At 44.3% G+C, this 23809-nt stretch overlaps 1 protein-coding gene across 16 annotated transcripts in view; it reads right to left on the reverse strand.

Annotated features, from left to right (window-relative positions):
* The window catches only part of CADPS (calcium dependent secretion activator), a 481350-nt gene that overhangs the window by 44178 nt on the left and 413363 nt on the right, over window positions 1–23809 (reverse strand). For all 16 annotated transcript variants that reach the window (XM_060111563.1, XM_060111565.1, XM_060111566.1 and 13 more), the window contains one exon: window positions 513–545. In XM_060111563.1, coding sequence (XP_059967546.1) covers window positions 513–545 — 33 coding nt within the window. The remainder of the gene's footprint in view (window positions 1–512; window positions 546–23809) is intronic.

Below are 23809 nucleotides of genomic sequence, written 5' to 3' on the forward strand. Positions count from 1 at the left end.
TCTGGGCAACTTTGAGTGCTTTATCTGTGAACTTGGAGACTGCTCTTCACTAATGAGGTCTGCACTAATTATAAGCAGTTTTGTAAGCTTCCCTTAAAACAATTGCAGAATTGACCCCAAAATGAACAAATTCCGAATTTATTTGTTTTAAAAAAATACTAGCATCCTTGTGCAAATTTCTGGCTAAGGCCCTGCTCCCAAGGTGTGCACGCAGGAGGGGAAGGGAGCTGGATGATAACAGAATGAAATATACCAGAGAAACCAATGAAAATGGAAATGAAAGTGAACTGGGTTTACCCTCAAAATAGGATCTCTTTCTCCTGTTGAAGGAAACTACAGTTTCCTACCCTCTTCTCATCTCAAAACAATTTTACTGTGAAATATTCTTTGCTTCCTTTCTTCTGGTGATTCTAGTCAGGACTACACAGTTTAGTGGCAGCTAATGAAAAGAGCACCATCAAAATTCTCACGAAAGCCAAAACACCCCACAAAAACATTTTTCAAATACTCACAGGTACATCCACATATTTGGAAGCTGCCTTCACCTAAGGAGGAAAGAAGAGGGTGGAAGTGAGGGTGGTGTTTATGTTTAATTGTTCACAGCTCAATGCTGTATCACCATCAGAGTTAAAACAATATGCTGGCAGACGGAGCTGACCAGGAAACACAGAAAGGTACTAAAAAAATAAAATCTGTTTGCTAATTTTTTTTACCCTGCAAGCCAGACCCACTGCTTTGGAGAGAAAGAGAGAGAGGGAGAGGAGAGAGAGGGAGGGAGGGAGAAGGAAAGAGAAAAAGACAGAAAATTTTTTTACTGAGATTCTGTAGCTGGTGTGGGAGACCTGCATTTTCCTCCCTCCCTTGAAAAGGGAGAAAAATGACTGTAGCTAAACCCAGGCCGTTGAGTGGAGAGCTCACCAGTCTAGAAAAGCAGTTAAGTCCACTGTCACTTCTTGTACCTTGGGGTCTTTGTATAATCTGGCTACAGGTTGGTCCTAATTGAGTCTTTGAGTTCTCACTTCCCAGGAACTCTCTTCAAGAGAAGGGGATGTAGCGGGTGGGCACCCTTAACCCAGAGGGAGATGGGTGTCTGTGGGAGGGGGTTGGGAGGGTACCAGAGCCCTTCAAAACTGTCCCAAGGCTGTTGTTATGTCTCCTGGTTTTAAATAATAAAAAACCCAGAAGGGGAGTGCAGGAAGAGGGTATGACATTTATTTTCAGTTCTGGTGGAGGGAGGGTGGTGGAGTACGTACAGTGCTTGAGAGCATGGAATTTGGAGTCAGATCTGGGTTCAAATCCAAGCTCTACGACTTACAAGCTGTGTGACCTTGGGCAAGTGACTTCATCTCTCTGAGCCTCAGTTACCTCGTCTGCAAAATGCAGATACCATTAGGTAACTGTTGCAGCGGGTCGATACAAGGGTGGATACACACAGAGTCCTGGGACACAGCAAGCACAGAATAAATGGGGGCTGAGAGGATCGATTCACAAGCAGATCTGGCGGGGCTCTGGGTCCTGTGAGAAGTCAATGAACAGCTGGGTTTGAGGAATAGAACCTGAGGAGGATGTCTGATATTCTATGCGTTTCATTTTGACTCGGGTCACACACGTTCCACTTAGTACAGGTAAGACCAAGGGGCTACATCTGGGATCAGAGGAGCGTTTTCAGTTTTGTTGGCAAGTACCAAGACTGCGATGCGCCCCAAGCACTTAAGATGTCTTTTCACATCTCAGGTGGGCTGCCTCTCGCCACCTGGCTGAGACCAACATTGGGAGTCACTACCTCTACCCCCATGTCTCCCAGGAAAGTATCCAGGGGAGTGTTTTTCCCTGTTGCTATTTTCTCAAAGCCACTTTTCAAAACGTCAAATCTCAAGACGGAAGTCAGTGAGCCAATGGGTGGGGTGGAAAGAGTCCAGGATTTAGAGTCAAAAGTTCTGTAAGTGATAGAACTAGTTGACCTTGGGATCGTCACTTCGGGTCTCTTTGCCTGGGTTTCTCGATTTCTAGAACAAGGTGATACCACTGTGTACTTTGTAGGGCTGAGAGCGTGATCACGTGACAGAATGTACGGGAAAGTGTTTCATAAACTTTAAAGGTCGGAACATACATCAATTAGTTAATTATCGAGAGGGCAACGCATTCTATCCCTTGGAATCATCGCCAGCACCCAAGATGATTCCTAGAGTCCCCTGTTGCAGACTCTCTCAGAACCCTCCCTCCATTTTCCCCCTTTGCAGCACTGATTGCAAAATCGCAACTCAGTAATGTTGGTACCATGTCTGTCCCCCACAGAATGTCACGTCTTGCCCCTAGCTGTCTCCCCAGTGACTCACTTGTTACCCAGCTTAGAAAGGGCACTCAGGGGAAATTTGTAGAAGGAAGGAGAAAAAGCTAGTGACCAGTGCTGGCCTCAGGATGGTTGAGGAATAAACAGACCAGATTGAGAAGCCACTGCCTGAGTTAGTCTGAAGGCCAACAGGGTTGCATATAAAGCTGGATGCTTGCAAAGCTTTTGGTGAGTGAAGGAAACCACTCCGGGCCATTAAGGGGGGTATGAGGAAAGCTTTCCAGAATTTGCCTAAATAACATTTTACTAAATGATTCTCAACCCGAACTCTTTCCTCTTTATTCCTGTTCTAGAATTTAGTTTGAGCAAGAAGGTGGCTTTCTTTTCAAATCTCCTCTATGTACATGAATATATAACATTTGTATGATGTTTTTCACTTTGCAAAGCACTTTCACGTACTGTTTCTTCTCTAAGCCACCCTGCAAAAGGGTGGCTATTAAATGTTTATCTATTCACTACTGAGAACACTAAAACCCACAGAATTTAAGAATTTATTTCATCATGATCTGAGCCAGAAGACAGAGAAGGCTGGACTCACACAAGGGTCTCCTGAGCCCCACTTTTTCCTTCTGAACTCCTGATCTTTTCACCAGTGGTAGAAAGTATGAGGAATTTAAGCATCAGTGGTCAGGGCAGGTGTTGACAAAACAATTCTTCTCAGCTACAAATTGCCTCCTTCCCTCTGTAGACTTAGTGCTTGGCAGTTGGTAGGAGTTTTGCTACAGCTGAAATGATCAACCTTTAAACACACCCACTCTTACCACCAACATGCAGTTTCAACCCAGAAAATGACACCAGCCAAAGTCTATTCCTTTCAAAGCAGTTTGGGAAGATAAGGCAAGCTCTATGTCATGACGAAAACCATCCCCTCTCCTACACGCACTAGCCTTCAGTTTGTTGGTCTTTTTTAAAATCTGGTAACTGCTGACTTGCACTTAGTCTTACTGATCTTTCTCCCATCCCATAAAAACAGGAAAAAACAGCTCAGAGTAAACTGTGGTCCTATTAGGATTGTATCATTTTTTGGTTCTGGCCATTGAACTTGAAGAAAGATGTTGAGGATACAGGGCATTCTGGAAGTGTCTTCTACAAGAAAAGTAAAGGAGAAGGCATCTTGCCTGGAAAAGGAAGGGCTAACGGCAAACGAAATGAAAACTTTCACATAGTTAATCAAGGACCTTCAATATTGAAGAGTTAAACTTGGTCACGGTGGTTCTAGAGCATAGAATCAGGATGAATGAGTAACATGACGGGGCCCCAGAAGAAGGTGCGAACAGCTATCTCAGTCCAGCCAGGCACTGGCTATCTCTGGTGATCAAGAACTCCTTGCTGGGGAAAAAAAAAAAAAAACCCTCCTTGCTGGAGGAGCTCAAGCAGGAGGTATGTAGGATGCTCCGATGTGAGACTTTCCTTATGTGAGAGGTGACCTCTAAGGCTGCTTCCTCGTCTCTGTTGCTCATCTCCTTAAGAGGTAGAAAGCTGCCATCAGTTCCGTTTTTTTTTTTTTTTTTTTTTTTGCAGTACGCGGGCCTCTCACTGCTGTGGCCTCTCCCGCTGCGGAGCACAGGCTCCGGATGCGCAGGCTCAGCGGCCATGGCTCATGGGCCCAGCCGCTCCGCGGCATGTGGGATCCTCCTGGTCTGGGGCACGAACCCGTGTCCCCTGTATCGGCAGGCGTTCTCTCAACCACTGCACCACCAGGGAAGCCCAGTTCTTTTTTTTTTTTCTCTTTTCTCTCTCTCTTTTTTTTTTTTTTACAGTATACGTGTTGGGATACAGCAGAGTGAATAAAGTGACAGAACCAGGATCAGAACTCTGGTCCCTACAACCCTCTCCTGCCTCATGTCAACAGTGATACCTTTTTAAGCATTATGTTTCTTTGAAGTATCCATAGGACTGACTATGTTTTTGGCCAGCTATACTCTAAGTAGAGAGGAAGGACCAGATCCTCCCAACCCACTAGGGGTCTGGAATTATTGCCAAGGGTCAGAAAGTCCAAGCGCACACCAGACACTGTGTCTAGATCAAATAAACAATAGACCTGTAATCTACACAAGACTATTTCCCATTACATATACATGTTGTTTCGATGAAAAAAATACAAATTTCTTAAAAAGCACAACCTATTTTATAAAATTTTGTCATTACGTGTTTTTTCCCAGCAAGGGTTGTCAAAAGTGTGTGTGTTTGTGTGTGATTTTCATTTCTTTTTTAACTTTAAAAGAAATCTTCTTGGTGAAATGGCTAAAAGGTTGGGCTGAGGATTGGCAGGGTTAGAAGTCGGGCTTTGCCATTTTCTAGCTTGGTGACTTTGACCAAGTTAATTAACTTCTGAGCCTCCTCTGCAAATGGGACAATTATAATGTTTCTCAAAGGAATATGGAGAGGATTGAATGAGGTAATCCATCCAAGGGTACAGAACAGAGCTGGGGACGTGCTAAAAGCTACTAAACGTACCTCTTCTTACTGGCAATACTGGCTTACTGGTGTAGATAAAGCCTCTGCCCCTTAGCCTGGCGGTCGTGGTGACAGTTTCACTGCTCACCTCTAGCCCACGGGCAATTTCTTGCCATGAAAAGGATGCTGGGATCTCCTCAGGTTACCAGGAGGCATCTGAGCTGGTCTTCAGTCTGGCAAACTTGCTGCCAATTCCATGAACACCGTACGCACTGGACTTCTCTCCAGAACATTGAGGCAGAAGCAAAGACCTCTGCCCCCTTCCTCAGGCTGGCCAAGCCAGGGCATGAGTGAGAGGGCAGTTCCCCAAGCCAGGGTGCCCTGTATATTCAGTCACACATCCCTACTGCTCTCTGGTACAAAGCCAAATGTCCCGGGGCATAGGAGAGAAGGCTGCGGGAGAGGCGTTTGCCCCAGACACCTGGTCTGGCATCCTTTTTCTGCAGAGACTCAATTGCCCTCACGGGAGAGACAAGAACTGTAACTTCAGCCAGACTTCACTTCCTGATCTCCCTGCTTTCTCACCTTCCCCTCTGGTGCGACAAAGAATGTCCCTTCTCTAGCAGTATCCACGAACACCCCACCCCCACCCCTGGACCAGACAGAGCCAGTTCTGGGAAGGCAGGTTCGAAAAAGAGACACAAACTAGGAGAGTCTGATGGAGACCAAGGTTGAAGGTGGGAAGATGAGCTGTCAGTGAGCAACCTGTTCACATTTTCATAGGCCTGCAGCAAAGACCAAGTCTTAGGTCCAAGGCACTGCATTAGGGACTGTAGGTAAAGGCAATTGCTCCTTGATTTCTAGTCCCTTCCTTGGATGATGTCTTAATGCACAATCTCTCTAAACACCCAGAATAAGTCATGTCCCTCCAACAATTCATAACTGTAAGTTACATTTCTTGAGTGCTTCCGACTTGCCAGGAGATGAGTTAGGAAGATTGCATATGTTATATTTAATCCTCACAACGACCTCTGGAAAAGGGTCCTATTAATCATCCCATTTTACAGTTGACAAAACTGAGGCTAACAGAAAGGAAGCAATTTGGCTTAAAGTCACACAGCTAGTAAGTTATAGCTTTGAACCTCTCATCCCTTAAGCTGCCCATTATTCAGTTAAAAAAAAAAACCTATCAAACCAGTCATATTTAAGTCTTGTTTCTTTGTGGGTGTAGACACAACCTAGAATGGCTTCTCCAGGAAAAATGTCTGAGAGATTTGAATAATTATCTGCACCGACTCAGTCAGGGCAGAAGGTCCAACACAGTTTCTCTGGCTTTGAATGTCCCAGCTAATTACCTCGACCCTCCACCTGACTTAGCGTGTGTAGACAGCCTTAATGGTTACTCTATTGAGCTCTTCCATTATTTTTCAGGTGCCCAAAGGTAATCTTTTCATTGAACACTCACCATTCCAGGATTTTCACAATGCTGATGACTAAGGGATTTTCTTCTGCCTGGTCCTAATAAGGGGACCTGAGTTAATCACTGTGTAGCTTTGATAGGGAGCACGGCGGGGGCTTAAACCACTTCTCTTGCTTCATTAGGGGAAAAAGCAACCCAGGTGCAGACCACGAGGACCTCAGGGTTTGTTACTATTAAATCAATGCACGGACAGGAAAAAGAAAGTGGATTAGGCTCTTTTTGCAAACAGAAATCTGGTGGGTAAGACGCAAAGATGGAAGAAAAAAGAAGTCTGAACAGATACCACTGCATTAGTGACTGCCTGAGCTCTCCTTTCTCCCCGTGGTCTCTTAAAAAAAAAAAAAAAAAAAAAAAAGACAAAAACCAACCAAGCAAACAATTTATTCTCTGCACAAGCTGACTTCACCCCTGCCTGTTTGACTTCACAAGAACTTGGAGCTGATTTCTCTGTCTTTGCCTACAAACTGCAGACCACACCACTCTTTCAAGGGGCCGGCAACATTTACTTCAGTGTCTGGCTTGTGAAATTTCTGCTGCAAGGATCATGATGCTATTTTGCTTCCTTCGCCACTTCCCTAACCCAGGTGATCTTAGAGATCTGGGTTTTTTCTTTCTTTCTTTTTTTTTTTGAGAGTTGAGGCAGTTTGGTATGTCAACATGCTACTTCGTACCACTATCATCAGTAAAATGATTTTATTAGTTGAATTTTATCATCTATCACCAGCCTTATGTCTAGAATGTAGCCTCTATGAGGAATAAGAACTTCTTTTTCTCTCCTCACTATCTCCACTTCCTGGTATATAGTAGGGGCTCAATAAAAATGTGTTGCCTACCATATATAAAAGAGAGAATCAACAAGGACCTACTGTGTAGTACAGGGACTCTACTCAATACTCTGTTATGGCCTATATGGGAAAAGAATCTGAAAAAGAATAGATATATGCATATGTATAACCAAATCACTTTGCTGTACACCTGAAACTAACACAGCATTGTAAATCGACTATACTCCAATATAAAATAAAAAATAAAAAAAAATGTGTTGACAGAATGAACTTCTGAGCATGGTACTCTTTACTCTGTACCCAGGATAAACGTTTCTAGTGCTTTCTTGAAGCTGTTATTCAAGCTCTAACACTCTTAAAGAATCACTTAAGAAAAGTGCGACCAGGCACTATCAATTCAAAAGGAATTTGTTGCTTCTGTGAGATGAGCTTAAAGGGTCTCTTGTGTCCCTACAGTATGAGTACAGCACAGAGGTAAGAGCTCAAGGCCAGGAGTCAGATACCTGGGCTGGCAACTGGTTTGATCAGCCACCAGTTGTGGGCCAGGTAATTAACTTCTCTAAGCATCAGTTTCCTTCTTGGAAAATAGAGATAATGACAATATTTCCTCCTCATAGGGTGGAAAAAAGAGATTTCTTAAGGGCTTAAAACGTGCAGGACACTATTCTAAGCATGACTTGTATTAAATTCATTTAGTACATGCAAAGCATCAAATGAGTCACTGTATGTGGAAACCTTTGCACAGGGCCTGGCACATAGTACGTGTTCAATAAATGTTGCCTATTATTTTTACATTCTCTTTTCCTTTCACGTCCGAAGGGGCTGATTTGATAGTTCAGGTTCCAGGGCACAGGTTGGGCTATGTTTGCTAGTGGGTGGGGTTGTTAAACCTTAAACATCTGCACACTGAGGTATGTGGTTCTGTTTCATGGCTAGAAAGCTTCATGATGTCTGTGACTAATCCTGCCCTAAGAGGCCTGGCCATCTTACTTCCTCTCTTCTTTGCTGGCCCTGTACCAGGTTGCGGTCTGGACTCTCTCTCTATTCTATTTCTCCTTGGATCCTCAGGCCTCAGCTCTTAACAAAGAGATCCCTGGAGACCAGCAGGGCTCCAAAGAGTTCTCTGCATTGGAATATGGACCCAACGCCCACCTTACAATGCGGTAGCTTATTATTTTGCTCCCTGTGTGGGCATATCACTCCCATTGAGAAGTGGGGTCTATTATTCCTCCATCCCCCTTGAGCCTGGGCTGGCCCGTGACTGCCGTGACTAAGAGAATATGATGGAGGTGACGCCATATCAGTCCTGAGCCTAATCTTGGAGAGGGCCAGCAGCTTTGCTTCTTCACCCTTGAAAGCCAGCTGCCACTAAGTGCAGCTTTGCCGAGACTGCCATGCCATCAGAAGCCCAAGGCACGTGGAGAAGCTCAGCTGGATGAGACCCCATATGGGGGAGAAATAGGCACATGGAGACACATCAAGCTATCAGACATTCAGCCCCAGCCCAGCCAAGCAAGTGACCCCTGTCAGTGCAACATGGAAACAAAGAATCCCCTAGCCAAGCTCTTCCCACATTTCTGACCCATAAAATCGTACACAAAATAAACAGATCATTTTAAGCCACTAACTTTGCCACAATGTGTTATGCAGCAATAGATAACCAAGATATTCAAGAAGGTGTCACTTGGTCTCCTATTTCCCCAATTTTATCCATTGCATGCATTTTCCTGGAGGATGCTGTGGGGAGGTCACTGATGGTCTAGGACAGGATTTGGGCATTCCTGGGTCTCCTGACTATAAAAGGAGACCAGCTGATTTTCACCTGATTCTCTATGATATTTACTGAGCATGTATGTATGGGGCACTGAGCTAGACACCTCATGTATAACTAACTCAATTAATCATTCCTGTAGAACATTAGAAGGCTCATTTCACCATCCCCGCTTCACAGATGAGGACACTGAGGCTCAGAGAGGTTAAGCAACTCTCCAGAGGTAAACCAGTAAGTGGTGGCACTGGTGTCCAAGCCCAGGTCTGGTTATTAAGTGCAGAGTCCTTTCAGGACGTCAAGTTGCTGATATTGTGAAAATCATGTGTCATTCTAAAGCTATTTCTTCCCTAATGATCACCTGGGATCTGTGAGAAAAGGAGCCAACTTGTGGGACGTATAGGGACTTCGGGTCAGACAGAGCCTTGTTGGAATTATGCTCCATCACTTACTAGTTAAATGAACTTAGGAAAAAACATGTTAACCTCCCACAGCTTCTATAATCTCATCTGCAAGATGAGGGTAACAACAATATCTTCTTTAGGAGGTTCATGTGAGGCTGAACAGGCTGACATCATGTTAAGTGCTCAGTGCAATGCCTGGTACCTAGTAAGAGCTCAAGAAGTATTACCTGATATTGTTACTAGTGTTTCAGTCACTTGTCGTTACCCGCGAGTTGACTGTACCAAGTGTGTTCCCATCTATAGTTTATAGACTAGAAAAAAGGCTTGGCAAGCTCTGGCCTGTGGGTCAAATCTAGCCTGCTGCCTGTTTTTGTGTGGCTCACGAGCTAATGGTTTTCACATTTTTAAATGAAGGAAAATCGAAAGAAGAATCATAGTTCCTGACATGTGAACATTACAGGAAATTGACATTTCCGTGTCCATCAATAAAGTTTTATTGGAACACAGCCATGCCTATTCATTTACATCTTGTCGATAGCTGCTTTCACCCTACAAGGGAGGAGGCTGAGTCTCTGTGACAGAGACTATGTGGCTTGTAAAGTGAAAAATATTTACTATCTGCCTCTTTCCAGAAGAAATTTTCTGACCTCTGGACTAGAGGAGGAGCCACTGGGGTGGGGGGTAGGGGAAGAATCATAAAATGTAAATTCCTAATCTAAATATGACCATTAACTAGTTGACTGACTACTTGTCTAACCTGTTGGCCTCCTGTCCTTACCTATTATAATAGGGCACAGAGCTAAATGTTTTCCCCTGATTCCTTCCAGAAATATGACTCTTAGATGGTGTATGAGGCAGGTGCTAGGAAGGATGTGGAATAGGAAACACTTCCCACACCTTGAAACGTTTATAAATACTCTAGCAGTAAAACAAAAGGCTATTAATATCTTAGTATTAATAAGAGCTCTGGAAATGAGGCTCCAGGAAAAATTATAGTACCAGGGAAAAGGAAAAAACAATAGAGATAAAGACTATTCACACAGGTACCAGTGGGTAGACTTGGCGATGAAATATCAGGATTACAATAGGCAGCATGTGTTGCTTATTTACCCTGTGCCAGGCACTGTTTCCACTGTTTCTTATGAACCACCTCCTTTAATATTCCCAGTACCTTCGAGATGCAGCCTCATCATCTGTACCTCTCTGTGCTGTTGTGAGGATTAATGAAGATGATACACATACAGGGGCAGAATAAAGGACATGGAAAGTCCTCAGTACATGCTAGCTGCTATTACTACTGTTGGAATTGCACGCCAAAGAAACAGCCTTTCTATTCTACTGGCAAAATCAGCTAATTTGCCCTGAGTGCCTACGTTTGCCCATATTTTTCCTCAGCCTCCAGTTTTCATGCTCTCTTTTTTTTGTGCAGAGATGGAATGGGCAGGGTTCTATCTAAATGCACATAGCCCCAGTGATAAGCATCGCTCAGGCCAGTAACATGGGAGAACCACGAGCACATCATTAATCAGCAGAATGGAAATATCCGAAAAAGCATGAGGTCATTTATCATGGGGATTAGAGGAAGTGCAGGGAAATGGTTGACTCTGGGGTTGGATGGTGTAGGGCCAAATCCTAGATCCAACACTTACTAGACAATTTACTTCACTTTTCCGTGCCTTACTTTCCTCATCTATAAAATGGGGATAATAGTGCTCTTCATAGCGTTGCCTGGGTTATTAAGCGAATTTCTAGAATAGTTCCTGGGGCATAATAAGTAAGAATGATGTGTCAGCTATTAGTGTCATTTCTGCTGGAAAATCAAGTTGCTTTAGGTAGTTAGGCTTGTATACTAAGCTTGGTCTGGCACTATCAGACAGCTACAAGTGATTCTATTTAAATAAACAAAAACAAAATGCGATTAAAAATCCAACTTTTTAGTTGAACTAGTCACATTTCAAGTACAGGTGGCTGGTGGCTACTGTATTAGACAGTTCAGATATAGAAAATCTCCATCACTAGAGAAAGTTCTATTGGACAGCGCTGGTCTAGACTCAAGAGACATTCGTAAATATAGGTTATTACATTTTTCAGTGATAAGTGTGAAGAGGTGTGTCATTCAGTTCCCAGGTTAGGACAAGAGATCAGCTGGCAGCAGCAGCAGGGGAAGGAAAAGGACATGGGTGTCCAGAGCCTCGTCTTGTGGATGAAACAAGAACTAAAGGTGGATGGGTACTATGTAAAGTGACTGGTAATAATGATGTAACTGTAACAGGATGGGGGGTGGAAAGTGGAGAGGGCAAAGTGAGTATCTGTTGTACTACAGCAGGGAGGTAAATCATCTCTATGATCAATACACCAAGAAACTGCAGTATAAGAAGAGTACTTAGAGCTAGGAAGATAAAAGCAAACTTGTTTGCAAGGGTCCCTTCTGGGGTAAGGGACTGAGGATGGAAAGGGATGGGACAGAGAACTGTTGCTTTTTTAAAAATAATTATTGCGTTTCTGTACTATTTCACATTTTAACCATGTATGTATATTTCTTTCATAAAAAGTTACTGCAAAAAGAACAAAACAAGTGATAGAATTTTCAGCATTGGAGCATTTGCGGGAAGAATGTAACTTCTCCAGGGTAACTTCTTCAAGGTTTTTACTTGACTGAAATCATGATTCTGAGAAGCAAAATGTAGCAAACCACCTCCCGCTCCCCAATATATAATCTGGATGCTCTAAGTGCATCTTGGGAAGAGGAATAAATTGTAAGTGCCAACCAAGGGACTGACGGCTTGCGGGAGACAGAATGTGCCAGTGGGTGGATGTACTGGGACTGTGTGTGCGGGTGAGCAGTTGAGCAAACCTCGGTGGCTCTTGCTTGGGGCCAAGTAACAATTACAGTGAAAGCCCTTTCCAACAATTTCTGAGCACTGAAGAAAAACACAACCCTTGAAGTAGATCTGGAGTCACAGACAGTGTGACGGATTCCCAGAGCTCTGCCACCCGAGGGGCTGAAATGCTTTCGATGCTTGCTGAAGATCAAGGGTGTTTCCGGCCAATTGTGAAATGCTGTGCCCGTGTCAGCACCGTGTACATGCTGCATAGATGCACATTCACTGTGAGGCCATCTTCCCTTGCTTTCCTTTTTAGGAGGGCCAGATTTTATAAATACTGTTTTTACAGATGTAGGAACTGTGATACCAAAAATTTTTTATGGGTGGGTCATCAGATGGTCATTGCTCAGAATGATAATCTCTGGCTTTGAAAATGTGATTCATATTTGAAAGAGTTAAGCATCAAAATGTTTTAAAATAAAATTTCTCTAAATTGCCTATAAATGGAACCAGGGTTAATATTTTTTTTTCAGATAATAGAAAGAGAATATTGGATTGTAAGTCTGGACTCTCACTACTGTTCCTTCAATGACTGACTATATGAATTTTGGAGCAGCAATTGTTTAGTTTTCTCATAGACAACACAGAAATAATTAATACCTAATATACAGTCATATATAAAAATATGGATGCATTTACCAATGACTAAATGCCTGATTTACACTAACTTATTTAATTCTTTTAAGAACTTGTCTCCTCATTTTACAAATGAAGGAACTGTGTCTCAGAGAGGTTAAGTTTCTTCCCCCAGGGAACACAGCTAAGAAGGGGTAGAATTAGGATTTGAACCCGAATGGATCTGACTTCAAAGGATTCACTACTGCATTATGCCTTCTCCTACCCTGCCCTACCTTTTTCACAAGATAATTTACTAAAGTCTGAAGATAAAATCCAGACAATAGCTTATGGATGTACTTTGAAAAGCAAAAAGAGTTATATTGTGATTGTATTCACCGATTACCAGAAGACCTCATACGTAATGATTGATGTACCCATCTTTGATATTCTGAAATGACCTCTGAGGACCACTGTAGAGCTTCAGAGGGGCTAGGGAAAGGTGGGAGAGAGCCCAGGCTTTCCTGGAAAGCATCCTTAGGCAAGAACGTGAGTTGCAGGGCTGCTGGTTGATTGCACGGCTTCTGTGCATGTTCATAAATATTGATTGTGATTAAACTATTATCATAGTAATGAGGGTAATAATACCTCCTCCAGCCCATCCCACCACACTACTCAAAGTCCCCACCTTTCATTAAACAAAGAGCTGCTGGCACTGCTGGGGAGTTGGGCAAGAGGCAGGGAAATGATCTCTATTAAGCAAAAGCGTTCTGTTCCACGCGCTGATTAGGAGCCGCAGCCTCATTAACAAGGAGAATTGTTCTCGTCTCCTGTTGCTCAGGGTACTGTGCTCCTGAGACTGGGTCCAGGAAGTGTATGTTCTCATCTCTCTTCACCCCCCTGGGGCTTCCGAACAGATGCCTGATTGAAGTAGACCTGTTTTTCCTTCCACTCTCCCTCATTTCTGTCCCAACACTTCATTCCCAGAGAGGATTTCTGCAAGGCTCAAGGCTCCTCCAAACCTACCGTTTTAATGCTGCTGAGATTTAACAATGGTTGCATGCTTATTATTTGGCTGGCACGAGGCTAAGTGATTTATTAGTAATTAACCCTCACAGAGGGGGGGCATGATGATTATCACCATTCACAGATAAGGAAATTGAGGCTCAGAGAGGTTTAGTGACTTCCTGCAAGACCCAAAGCTGGCAGCACCATGAAGTTGGTATGTGAATGTGGGTCTGTTGGACTCCAGGGTTTGTACCCTCTGAAGGATGCTGAGCTGCTCGTCCATTGCTTATTTACACGGCATCCTCTCATTTTAGGAGAAACTCGGAAGGGCAAATAGGAAAGTTTTAATTTTGTAAAGTCTCGAAGCAGGCATGAAGGCTTATTTTTATTGGATTATAAGTGGAGGTGGGGGGGCGGGTGCTTTGCGCACCTCTGGCATTTTTAGGTTTTGCTTTGCCTTATAAACGTCTCTCAACACTAAGAAGCCCAATCGAACGCAAGCTGGAAGAGACCAAGGACCATGTCTTACTCGTGCCCTTGCTTCCGCATGGCCCGGGTGCGAAGCCAATGAGGCTTGTACCGTCATGACTGAACATTAATGTTTCTGCACGAAGGGACCACCTGTCAGCCCTGCTGCCCTCCTCTTCTCCCCACAGCTGCCTCAGCCTGAACTCGAGGGTATAGATTGTTTACATCACCGTTGCCAGTGACAACTTGTCTCTTATAGCCAGCCTAGATCTGCTACAGAGGGGAGAGGTTTTTTTTTTTTTTCTTCTCCCCCCCAACCCCGCTCAGCTCAGGTAAAGAGTGGGGAAAACAAACACATGGATTGGATAGGAGGTCTGGGTTCTGTGATGAAACGAGTGGTTCCAGTCATTTTCCTTCCCTGGCCTCAGTTTATACAGCTGCAAAATGGGGTGGCTAGAATGTATCACAACTTCCCAAACTTCCGGCATCAATACCACCTTCCTGATTTGGGCTATTGCCCATGTGCCATCTGTACTCTATTTACTTATTTACTTAATATTTTCCTTTAAATTGGCTCTCTTTTAAAAAATACTTAATTATAAAAAGAAACTTGGTGTCACTACCATACATGGAAACTAAATATCACTCTCAATAAGAGAAGCATAAAAATAAATACAACTTAAATATTAGGTTGACATTATGGAAAAACCCGAGCGAACTTTTTGGCCAACCCAATACAGCGACATTATTACTTCCTAGGTAGGCAGGGTTGCCTGCAGTGGGTGCAGAGCCTGAGGACTGCTCTCCCTCTTTCTCTTCATTAGACATGAAGATTTGAAATTTTAGAGAAGTGTGAGAGGAAGATAAGCCCTCAAAGGAAACTTTCTCCTTGATAGAAGGATAAGGAAGAAAATAAAATTTAAAAATAACCCTCTCGGGCCTCCCTGGTGGCGCAGTGGTTAAGAATCCACCTTCCAATGCAGGGGACATGGGTTCGAGCCCTGGTCCGGGAAGATCCCACATGCCGCGGAGCAACTAAGCCTGTGAGCCACAACTGCTGAGCCTGCGCTCTAGAGCCTGCGAGCCACAACTACTGAGCCTGTGCTCTAGAGCCTGCAAGCCACAACTACTGAGCCCACGTGCCACAACTACTGAAGCCCACGTGCCTAGAGCCCGTGCTCCACAACAAGAGAAGCCACCGCAATGAGAAGCCCGCGCACTGCAACGAAGAGTAGCCCCCGCTCGCCACAACTAGAGAAAGCCCATGCACAGCAACAAAGACCCAACGCAGCCAAAAATTAATAAAATAAATAAATTTAAAAAAAATAACCCTCTCACAATTTGATTGGTGTTATTAAATACTGAGTTGTTGCCACATCTAACGTTCTCTCAGGTAACATGTGGTATATATCCCATGCTTGGAAAACACTCAGTGATATGCTAGGAAAAAGGCTGTCAAAAAGAAGGAGAAGGAGAGAAGGAAGGAGAAGAAGAAGGAGAAGCAACAGCCTTGTCTGGCAGAGTTTGCCAATTTCCATGGTGCAAATACTTTGACTCTGGTCAATTTTGAGCTACCAACAGGACATCACTAAATCTGGACATGAAAAGAGTTGTAAAGAATTAGCTCTGAACAGCAGGCAGGAACTGAGCACATCACTGGAAACACTGGACCAGAAAATTTCCAAAGTTGCTTCTGTTGTATGTACTCTAGATAGTAACTTCCAGAAAACAGAGATAAGGTCTTTTTTTTTTTTTTTCTAAAAAGTCTTTCCCCATCTACAGCTCTAGCTCAATAATTTACAGAGAGCAGTCACTTAAAACATGGTGGCTGATTAACTGATTCTAATACTCAGTGATATAACCACAGGAACAACCACAATCACAACAATATTAAAACAAGCATCGAGGGCTTCCCTGGTGGCACAGTGGTTGAGAGTCCGCCTGCCGATGCAGGGGACACGGGTTCATGCCCCGAGCCCAGAAGATCCCACATGCCGCAGAGCAGCTGGGCCTGCGAGCCATGGCCGCGGAGCCTGTGCGTCCGGAGCCTGTGCTCCGCAACGGGAGAGGCCACAGCAGTGAGAGGCCCACGTACAGCAAAAAAAAAACAAAACAAAACAAAACAAAAAAACAAGCATCGAAAGCTTATCCCATTCCAGGTATATAATATTTTTCTCACTTATTTCTAACAATACCACATAATATAGGTCTTATTATTATTCCCAGTTTATAGGTCAGTAAACTAAGGTAAGAAGTCAATTAATCTGTCCAAGATTACACCCTGGTAAGCGGCAGAACTGGAAAAGCAAGTAACCTTGGTGCATGTTGAAATAAATCTGGTTCAATTTAACATATGCTTGGAAAATGGGATCTTCAATTCTGGTAAAACACCTATTTTGATTAATAGAGAGGTATTCTAGAGACTGTATGCATGCAAAGTTCTTGAAGAATTAAAGTAAAGCATGAAATGCTAAAAGCACGCTAAACAACGGAAAATGTCTTTGATGTATCAAATTTTTGAATATGAGAATGTGCTGAAATAGAAGTTTTAAGAGAGTTTTGGTTGATCCTGTTACAGATAATAGTTTGGGTTGCTTAGGAGAAATGATACTATGCTAAGGACTGAACCAGTGAGAAAATTGTTGGTTAAAAGCCCTAGGGTCATTTAAACCTTCTGACAGGTTTAAGTTGAAGGAAGGTTAAGAATGGCTATTTATGGGGCCCTCACAACACAGCAGGTACCATGCAAGGCCAATGCTCTCTTTGTATCTATTTGTCCCCTTGACTCCCTGAAGCAGGTATTAGCATCCCCACTCTAGAGTTGAAGAAATGGACTCACAAATGCTCAATAATATGCTCACATGTCTGTAAGTCTGAGCTTCACAACACATCTCTCCCTCTACTTTTCTGGTGATAAGCTTCCCACTGCATGTGGCTCGGAGGTCAGGTCAGAATCTCTATCTTTTAATTTCGGAACAATTATTTCCTGTTTGAAGATATGTACATGTTCGTTAGGTATTTCTTTCATAGCTGACATTTCTATGACCCTGTAGTTCAGCGCCTCACAGTCTAAAGAAAATACTGTCTGTCTTACATTCATTTTGAATGACATTTATATGTTTGCTAAAGAATATTAAGGAAAATGGTTGACTTTGGATCCTTTTTTTTTTTTTCCTTCTGAAAGCTTCTGAAGCGTTACCTTGGACAGCAGGTATGTTAATTGTCAGCTGTGTTTTCAAGGCATGAACTGGAAAGAAAGATGATGTCCTACTAGGTGATAAAATTATCTGTCATAGACCCCAAAGTGGATGTCAAGTTCTGAAAAACTGGGAAGCGGCTGATGAAAGAAGTTTGTAGAAGACATGGCAGATCAGTGCTTTATAGTTCTTGAGCGTTTCAGGGTCCGGTGTTTTTGTTTGGTCCATGTGAACAAAATACATTAGATGAGATAAGTCTTGCCTTCCACTGGTGGCTCGAAGCTTCAAAATTAGAAGACCACAAACCCAATGCCAGCTTGTAGCAGGTAGCTGGTCTGTCTATGACCTCTCTTAACTTCTCCATTGGGATCAATTTTCATAATGTTCCCATGTAAACCCTTAACTTCCATAACCACGGGCAAGGTCCTTCATGACCAGGCTCCAGACTAGCTCCTTAACTCCATCTCCGTCATTTTCCTCCTTTCACTCTGGCCTTGCCCTGAGTCACAATGAACTGCCTGTTGCCAGAATGTACTAGACCTTCCCTTTCTTCTCCAAGTCTTCGTACCTTGGAACATTCTTTGTTTTCTTCTTTGCCAGGTGAAATCTTACTCATCTGTTAGATCTCAGCTCAAACGCCTTTCCTCCATGGCCTCCCAGATGAGGTTGGGTCCCTTTGGGCTATGGTCCCATTGCATCAGCTACTTCTCTCTTTCTGAATAACTGCCATGCTTGTAAATTACTTGATGAGAATATGTCTCCCTCATGAGAATGTACAATAAAAGGCATTGTCCCTCTCATTCAGTGCTAAGTTCCCAGTGCTCAGCAAATAGGAGGCACTCCACAAACATGTGTTGAACAGAGTAGCATAAAATGAAAGATTATGTGGGAAGCGTAAAGGAAGTGGGGAGATTCTGGATGTCTACTCCTTTAGTTTTACTGCAAAATTGATTGGCTGGTGGGTAAATTATAAAATATTTTTGCTGGTAAGATGTGAAAAACAGACGATTCTTTCCCTCAGGAATGATCACAGTTAGTGGATGGTTCTGGGAAGAGTCACTAATTGACTTCATCTCTGGGTTTCTGGGCTTCTATGGGGACTAACATTCTGGTGACAATAAAGTAGTAAATCTAAGGTGGAATCTCAGACTTTGTGACTTTGGACACATTACTCAACTTCCCTCATCTGTAAAATGGGGATAATCATCATATCTATTACATAGGCTGATTGTGAGGATCTGATGAGAAAACACATGTAAATCACTTAGCACAGTACCTGGCACATAGTATGTTCAATAAATGTAAGTGTTTACTACCATGGTTGGTGCTTCTGTCCAAGGCAGGCACCTCCACTCTGAAGTGTAGAAGCCAAATGACTTGAATCACATGATTTCAGCATCTGATAATTTGATGAGGTTACCCTCTGAGGGTGAACCAAGACCTCTCTGTCTACACTGCCATCACCAGCCCACACCATAAAAAGCCATTTCTCCCATGCTGGGCATTCCCTGAGGCCACAGCAAAAATGGAACACCATCAGAAATAACACTAACAAATCACTATCAACACCCACCCGACTCTACCATGTGAACTGCCTCCTGACCAAAATGTTCTGTGGACCGAAGTGAATTCCCTGATCCAGTTCTGGCCTTTGACCAAGGTGGCAGTCTTGTTCTCTGGCCTGTCATTAAGAGCTCTGCACTGGGACTTCCCTGGAAGTCCTGTGGTTAAGACTTTGCCTTCCAATGCAGGGGGTGCAGGCTTGATCCCTGGTTGGCGAGCTAAGATCCCACATGCCTCCCAGCCAAAAACTTAAAACATAAAACAGAAGCAATATTGTAACAAATTCAATAAAGACTTTCAAAATGGTCCACATAAATAAAAATCTTTAAAAAAAAGAAAGAGCTCTGCACCAAAGCAGTCCATGCTGCTTGATCTACACTGACACCAGCCCTGGTCTTGGTTTCTAGCAGGAAAAGAAGTATGTCTACTTCATTTCATTTCTAAGTGGCAGAACAATTAAAATGCTGGCAAAAAGAAAAAAGGGTGCATGAGGGTAATCTGAGACCTAGGAGAATGGACAGACCATGGGATTTGGGTCCCTGACAGCCCTAACATGGGTTTTATTCTTCCTGAACCGAGTGGCTTCCATGCTATGTTGTGACCATCTCAAATGGATGTGGATGATGGAGGATCTTAGGTAACTTCTAGAGGGCTTCAGGGAATTTATTGTCATTGTTCTATCTCCTAGGGGCAGATAGAACATCCTCCCACATTTTCACTTTTTTTTGGAGGCTCCATAGTTTAGAGGGAGAGAGGAGGCTGCTCGAGCTGGAGGTCTTTCCCTCTTGGGGCCTCAGTTCCATCATCTGCAGGAGAGCCTTGTTGGAGTGGGATTACTCAGAGGATTCAATGATAAAAAATATATTTAAAGCACTTAGCCCAGTGCCAGGCACTTAGCAAGTGCTTAAAGGATAGGAGCTGAAGCTCTTGTAGCTATTTTGGACTTCCGAATTCATCTAACATAGCCACTGAGGGGAATTAAAAGCCAAAGAGTGGTCCCGTGTTCCAGGTCACACCACTCCTTGAGGAGGGGCAGAGCTGGGGTCCTGTCCCAGGTCTCCCCACACCACGATGCCTTTTTTCGCGGTATCCCACCGACTCTCAGGACTCATTCAGCTCAGCTGAGCTCTTGATACATCACGGTTCTCGAGCCTTTCACCTCTGTCTCCTCCAATTGAATCTTTACCCTCAACGTCCACTCAATCCCTAAATCCCGTTCGTGCTCCTTTCAAAATATTCTGCAAAAATTCCTTCTGCTTTCCTGCCACATGGCCACTGTAGCTGCTCTTCTGTCCAGAAGTTTCTCTCCTCCTCTTTACCAATGGCTGGCCCCTTTAAGTTTCAGCCCCCAGGTCTCCTTGGAGAGACCACCCAGGACCATCGAGGCTGAAGGAACGCCGCGCCCCACCCCTTCTCTCTGTCTCTAGTCTGCGGTCTGTACTGCAGTGTCTGACTCTACAATTTTCTTTCCTTTTTAATTCCATCTCCTTTCCTAAATGTAAGCTCCAGAAGGACAGAGAATACGTCGTCCTTGCTCACTCCTGGGTCTCTAGCACCTGGCACAATCCACAACCCATAGGTGCTTGGTAAATATATGTTGGGTGAATGAATGAACGAACGAACAAACATATTCTAGAAACAGCGTATTAGGTAACACCTGGATAGGACCGAGGAAAGGATTTAAACTTGCTGGGAGGGCGACCTGGACACCTGCTTGTGCCCCTTCTTGGCCTCCTAAAAGAACAGCGCGAGGCTACCCACAAAGACAGGGACTCTTCCAAGCACGCAACCCACACAAAAGCACATCTTGCAGTTGGGGGTGGGGGTGGGGGAATGGGTGGATAGTTGCTAATTGTGACTTCCAACTGGGCTGATCTTTCAAAAGTTCGAAAGGCGAACCTCCCTAAATCCCAGGCTGCTACCGCTGCTGGAGCTGGGGATGGAGGAGAGGAGGGGTGTGCTTGGGCGCCTCTCGGGCTGGCACGGAGAAGCCACATCTCCTCCTCCCTCCTCCCCCCAGCTCCTCTCCAAGAGAGGAAGCAATGCAGATGGAGACGAGAAATAAATATTCCTGCCTGCTCTGTGCCACTGCAGACGTTTTCCAAAATGTCTGGCTTGGACCACGAAATCAAGCCCACCCAGGAAAGGAGGCGCTCCGCAGGAGAAAGAGGGGGAAAGGGTGGCACATTTGTCAGTACTTGTCAGCTTCCTGGGGGGCAGAGCACATGGCTCAGGCTTGGCAGCCCCGCTGAGGTGGGGACATGGTAAGTGCACAGTAATACTCGAAGAATTGAACCAGAAATGGGAGCGGAGTGAAGGAGATCCTGCCAGGGTGTCGGCACCATCCCTATGCCTTTGTCCGGGGTCCCAGGACCCACAGCTGGTTCTCTGGTCCTTGATTTCAAGGCTCTTTCCGCAATCCCTGCTGCTTCTGCTCTTCCCTTATACCTCCACCCCTCTCCGGGGTAATTAATACCACTGGGCTGCAGGAAGTCTTCAAAGGCCCTTTGGAATTTGGGCAGGAGCTCCGGATCCACGTGTGGAGAAGTTCCTGCCATCTCTCAGCAGAGCTCGCCTTCTCCAACACTGAAACACCAGCAGGGATGAGAACACAGGCTGCAAATGATAAGTGGGTGCTTTTGGCCTTGGGGTAGCCAAGTACGTGGGAGAAGTGTCACTAAGGAAGGGAAGTCACAGGCCCAGCAACAGCCCCGAAGTGTTCCGTGGTTATGCGGACTTCATGAGGCAGGCTGTGCGGCTGTAAAATGTCTCCGAAAAGGGAGATGAGAGGATGAGAATTTCGGCTTGAAAACTCCTGCAGGGCTACGCTAGGTCTTCTTTGTTTCTAATCCTCCCGTGAGAATCTCCCTGGCCCCATGTCCTTGATATCGCCGCCCCCCCCCAACCCCCGCTCCCACCTTTCACTAGTTCCCTTGGAAGGTCGGGAGTTAGGGTGGGCCCTGGGAGGATGGAATTCTGCTCAAGAAAGAGCAGAGGGGCTTTTCTGGTTTGCACTGGTTCAAATCCAGTGCAGTAAAAACAGTTGCTCAAAATGAAGACTCAAAGAAAGTGGTATCTTTTGTGGGTGTCAGGGGAATGTTTTCCAGAAAAGCTGCATTTAATTCTGCCTCTTTTTACCATTTCTATGACTTCACTGAGGAATGAAAGATTTCGTAATATTCCTCACTCACTCATCCTTCTTTATGAATCTTCCCGACTCATTTGCCCATCTGCCTTCTAGTGACAGGCAATTGCCAGCTGAATCCCACTCTCTCCAGGAAGCTGTTCAGTGGTGGGGAGAAGCTGGCAGAAGACCTGGGTTCCTGTCCCCATTCTTCCCATTGCTGTGTGACCTTAGACAGATTACTCCCCCTCTCTGTCCCTTGTTTTTTTTTGTTTGTCAAAGAAGTGGGTTGGATACGTTTCCTTTCAGCTCTGACACATTACGGGTGGTTCTACTGAGTGAATCAAATAGAATTCCTATTGTCACCATCCTCTTCCCACCCCACCTTTGCCAATAAACTCCAGAGACCAAGGCCATCACACTTCCAGGATTGAGTTCAATCCTTATATTTGGGAAGGTCAGAACTGTATATCAAAACAAGGTGGGCATGTAGATAAAGTGCATATACATACAATCTAAAAATTGTTTTGAATGTTTTCTGTCTACAGTTCCCTTAATTCCCAGGAAATCTAACGTGTGGGTCAGGGAAAGACCAAAGTAGGGGTATATTTGGGAAGAATTTATGTGCATGGCATGTATGTTTTTTGGGTTTTTTTTTTGTTTTTTTAATTTTTTTTTTTACATCTTTATTGGAGTAAATTGCTTTACAATGGTGTGTTAGTTTCTGCTTTATAACAAAGTGAATCAGTTATACATATACATATGTCCCCATATCTCTTCCCTCTTGAGTCTCCCTCCCTCCCACCCTCCCTATCCCACCCCTCTAGGTGGTCACAAAGCACCGAGCTGATCTCCCTGTGCTATGAGGCTGCTTCCCACTAGCTATCTATTTTACGTTTGGTAGTGTATATATGTCCACATGGCATGTATGTTTGCATTGTATAATAATCATCTTAGTTATCTTTTATTAATAATAGCTGCCATTTATTGAGGACCATGCTAAGCTCTTCCACTCTCATTATTATCCTCACAACAGCTCATCAAGGAAGATATTATCTACTCCCCACTCCTATACAACATTGGTAGTTGACCACAATTAACACACATATACATAAACCAAAAACAAAAGGACACAATGGCATGCCTCCTACAAACCAAAATCAAAACCAAACTCAGGCTCAGAGAGGATGAGACTCCTCTCTAGATCACACAGCTGGTTAAGATAGGTAATGGGATTTGAACCCGGTTCTGCTAGATTCCAAAGATGATCACGTGCTACTCCCTGGCCCGTGCTGGGCTTTGCCTTGTCATTCATTGCCTCTCTAGGAGATTCTTCATCTCCTAGAAGAGATGTTTTAAGGACCCATAGATAGTAAGGCTGCTTTAAAGACCCATAGATAGTGGGTCCTAAATTACGGCATTGTTAGAGGAAAACAGCTGGTGTTAGAGCCAGCAAGAACCCTGCTATCAGAAAGGGCAAGAAAGCACACAGCTGCAAGGCCTGCCTAGCACAGAAGGATGGGAGAACTGGGCCCCTGAGGCAGCCCATTTATAGCGACCATCTCCACTGATCACTTACTTACAGAGAACTAGGCTGGCTTCTGCCCACGACCTAACTCACTTCCATGCACATGCCCAGTTCTGGCACAGAATTAGAGCTCTCCAGAACGTGTACAGATTGGACCATCTGCTCCAGAGGTTGTGAACTCCAGGGTCCCCAAGCCCAGGCAGGTAGGGGAATGAGCAGAACAGCCAGGAGGGGGGTTACAGGAAACTGGCAAACACATGCCTGGTCTGTGGGGACTACCCGACTGAGCTCCAGTAG

The sequence above is a fragment of the Mesoplodon densirostris genome, chromosome 10, assembly GCF_025265405.1.
Source record: "Mesoplodon densirostris isolate mMesDen1 chromosome 10, mMesDen1 primary haplotype, whole genome shotgun sequence".
Taxonomy (NCBI): domain Eukaryota; kingdom Metazoa; phylum Chordata; class Mammalia; order Artiodactyla; family Ziphiidae; genus Mesoplodon; species Mesoplodon densirostris.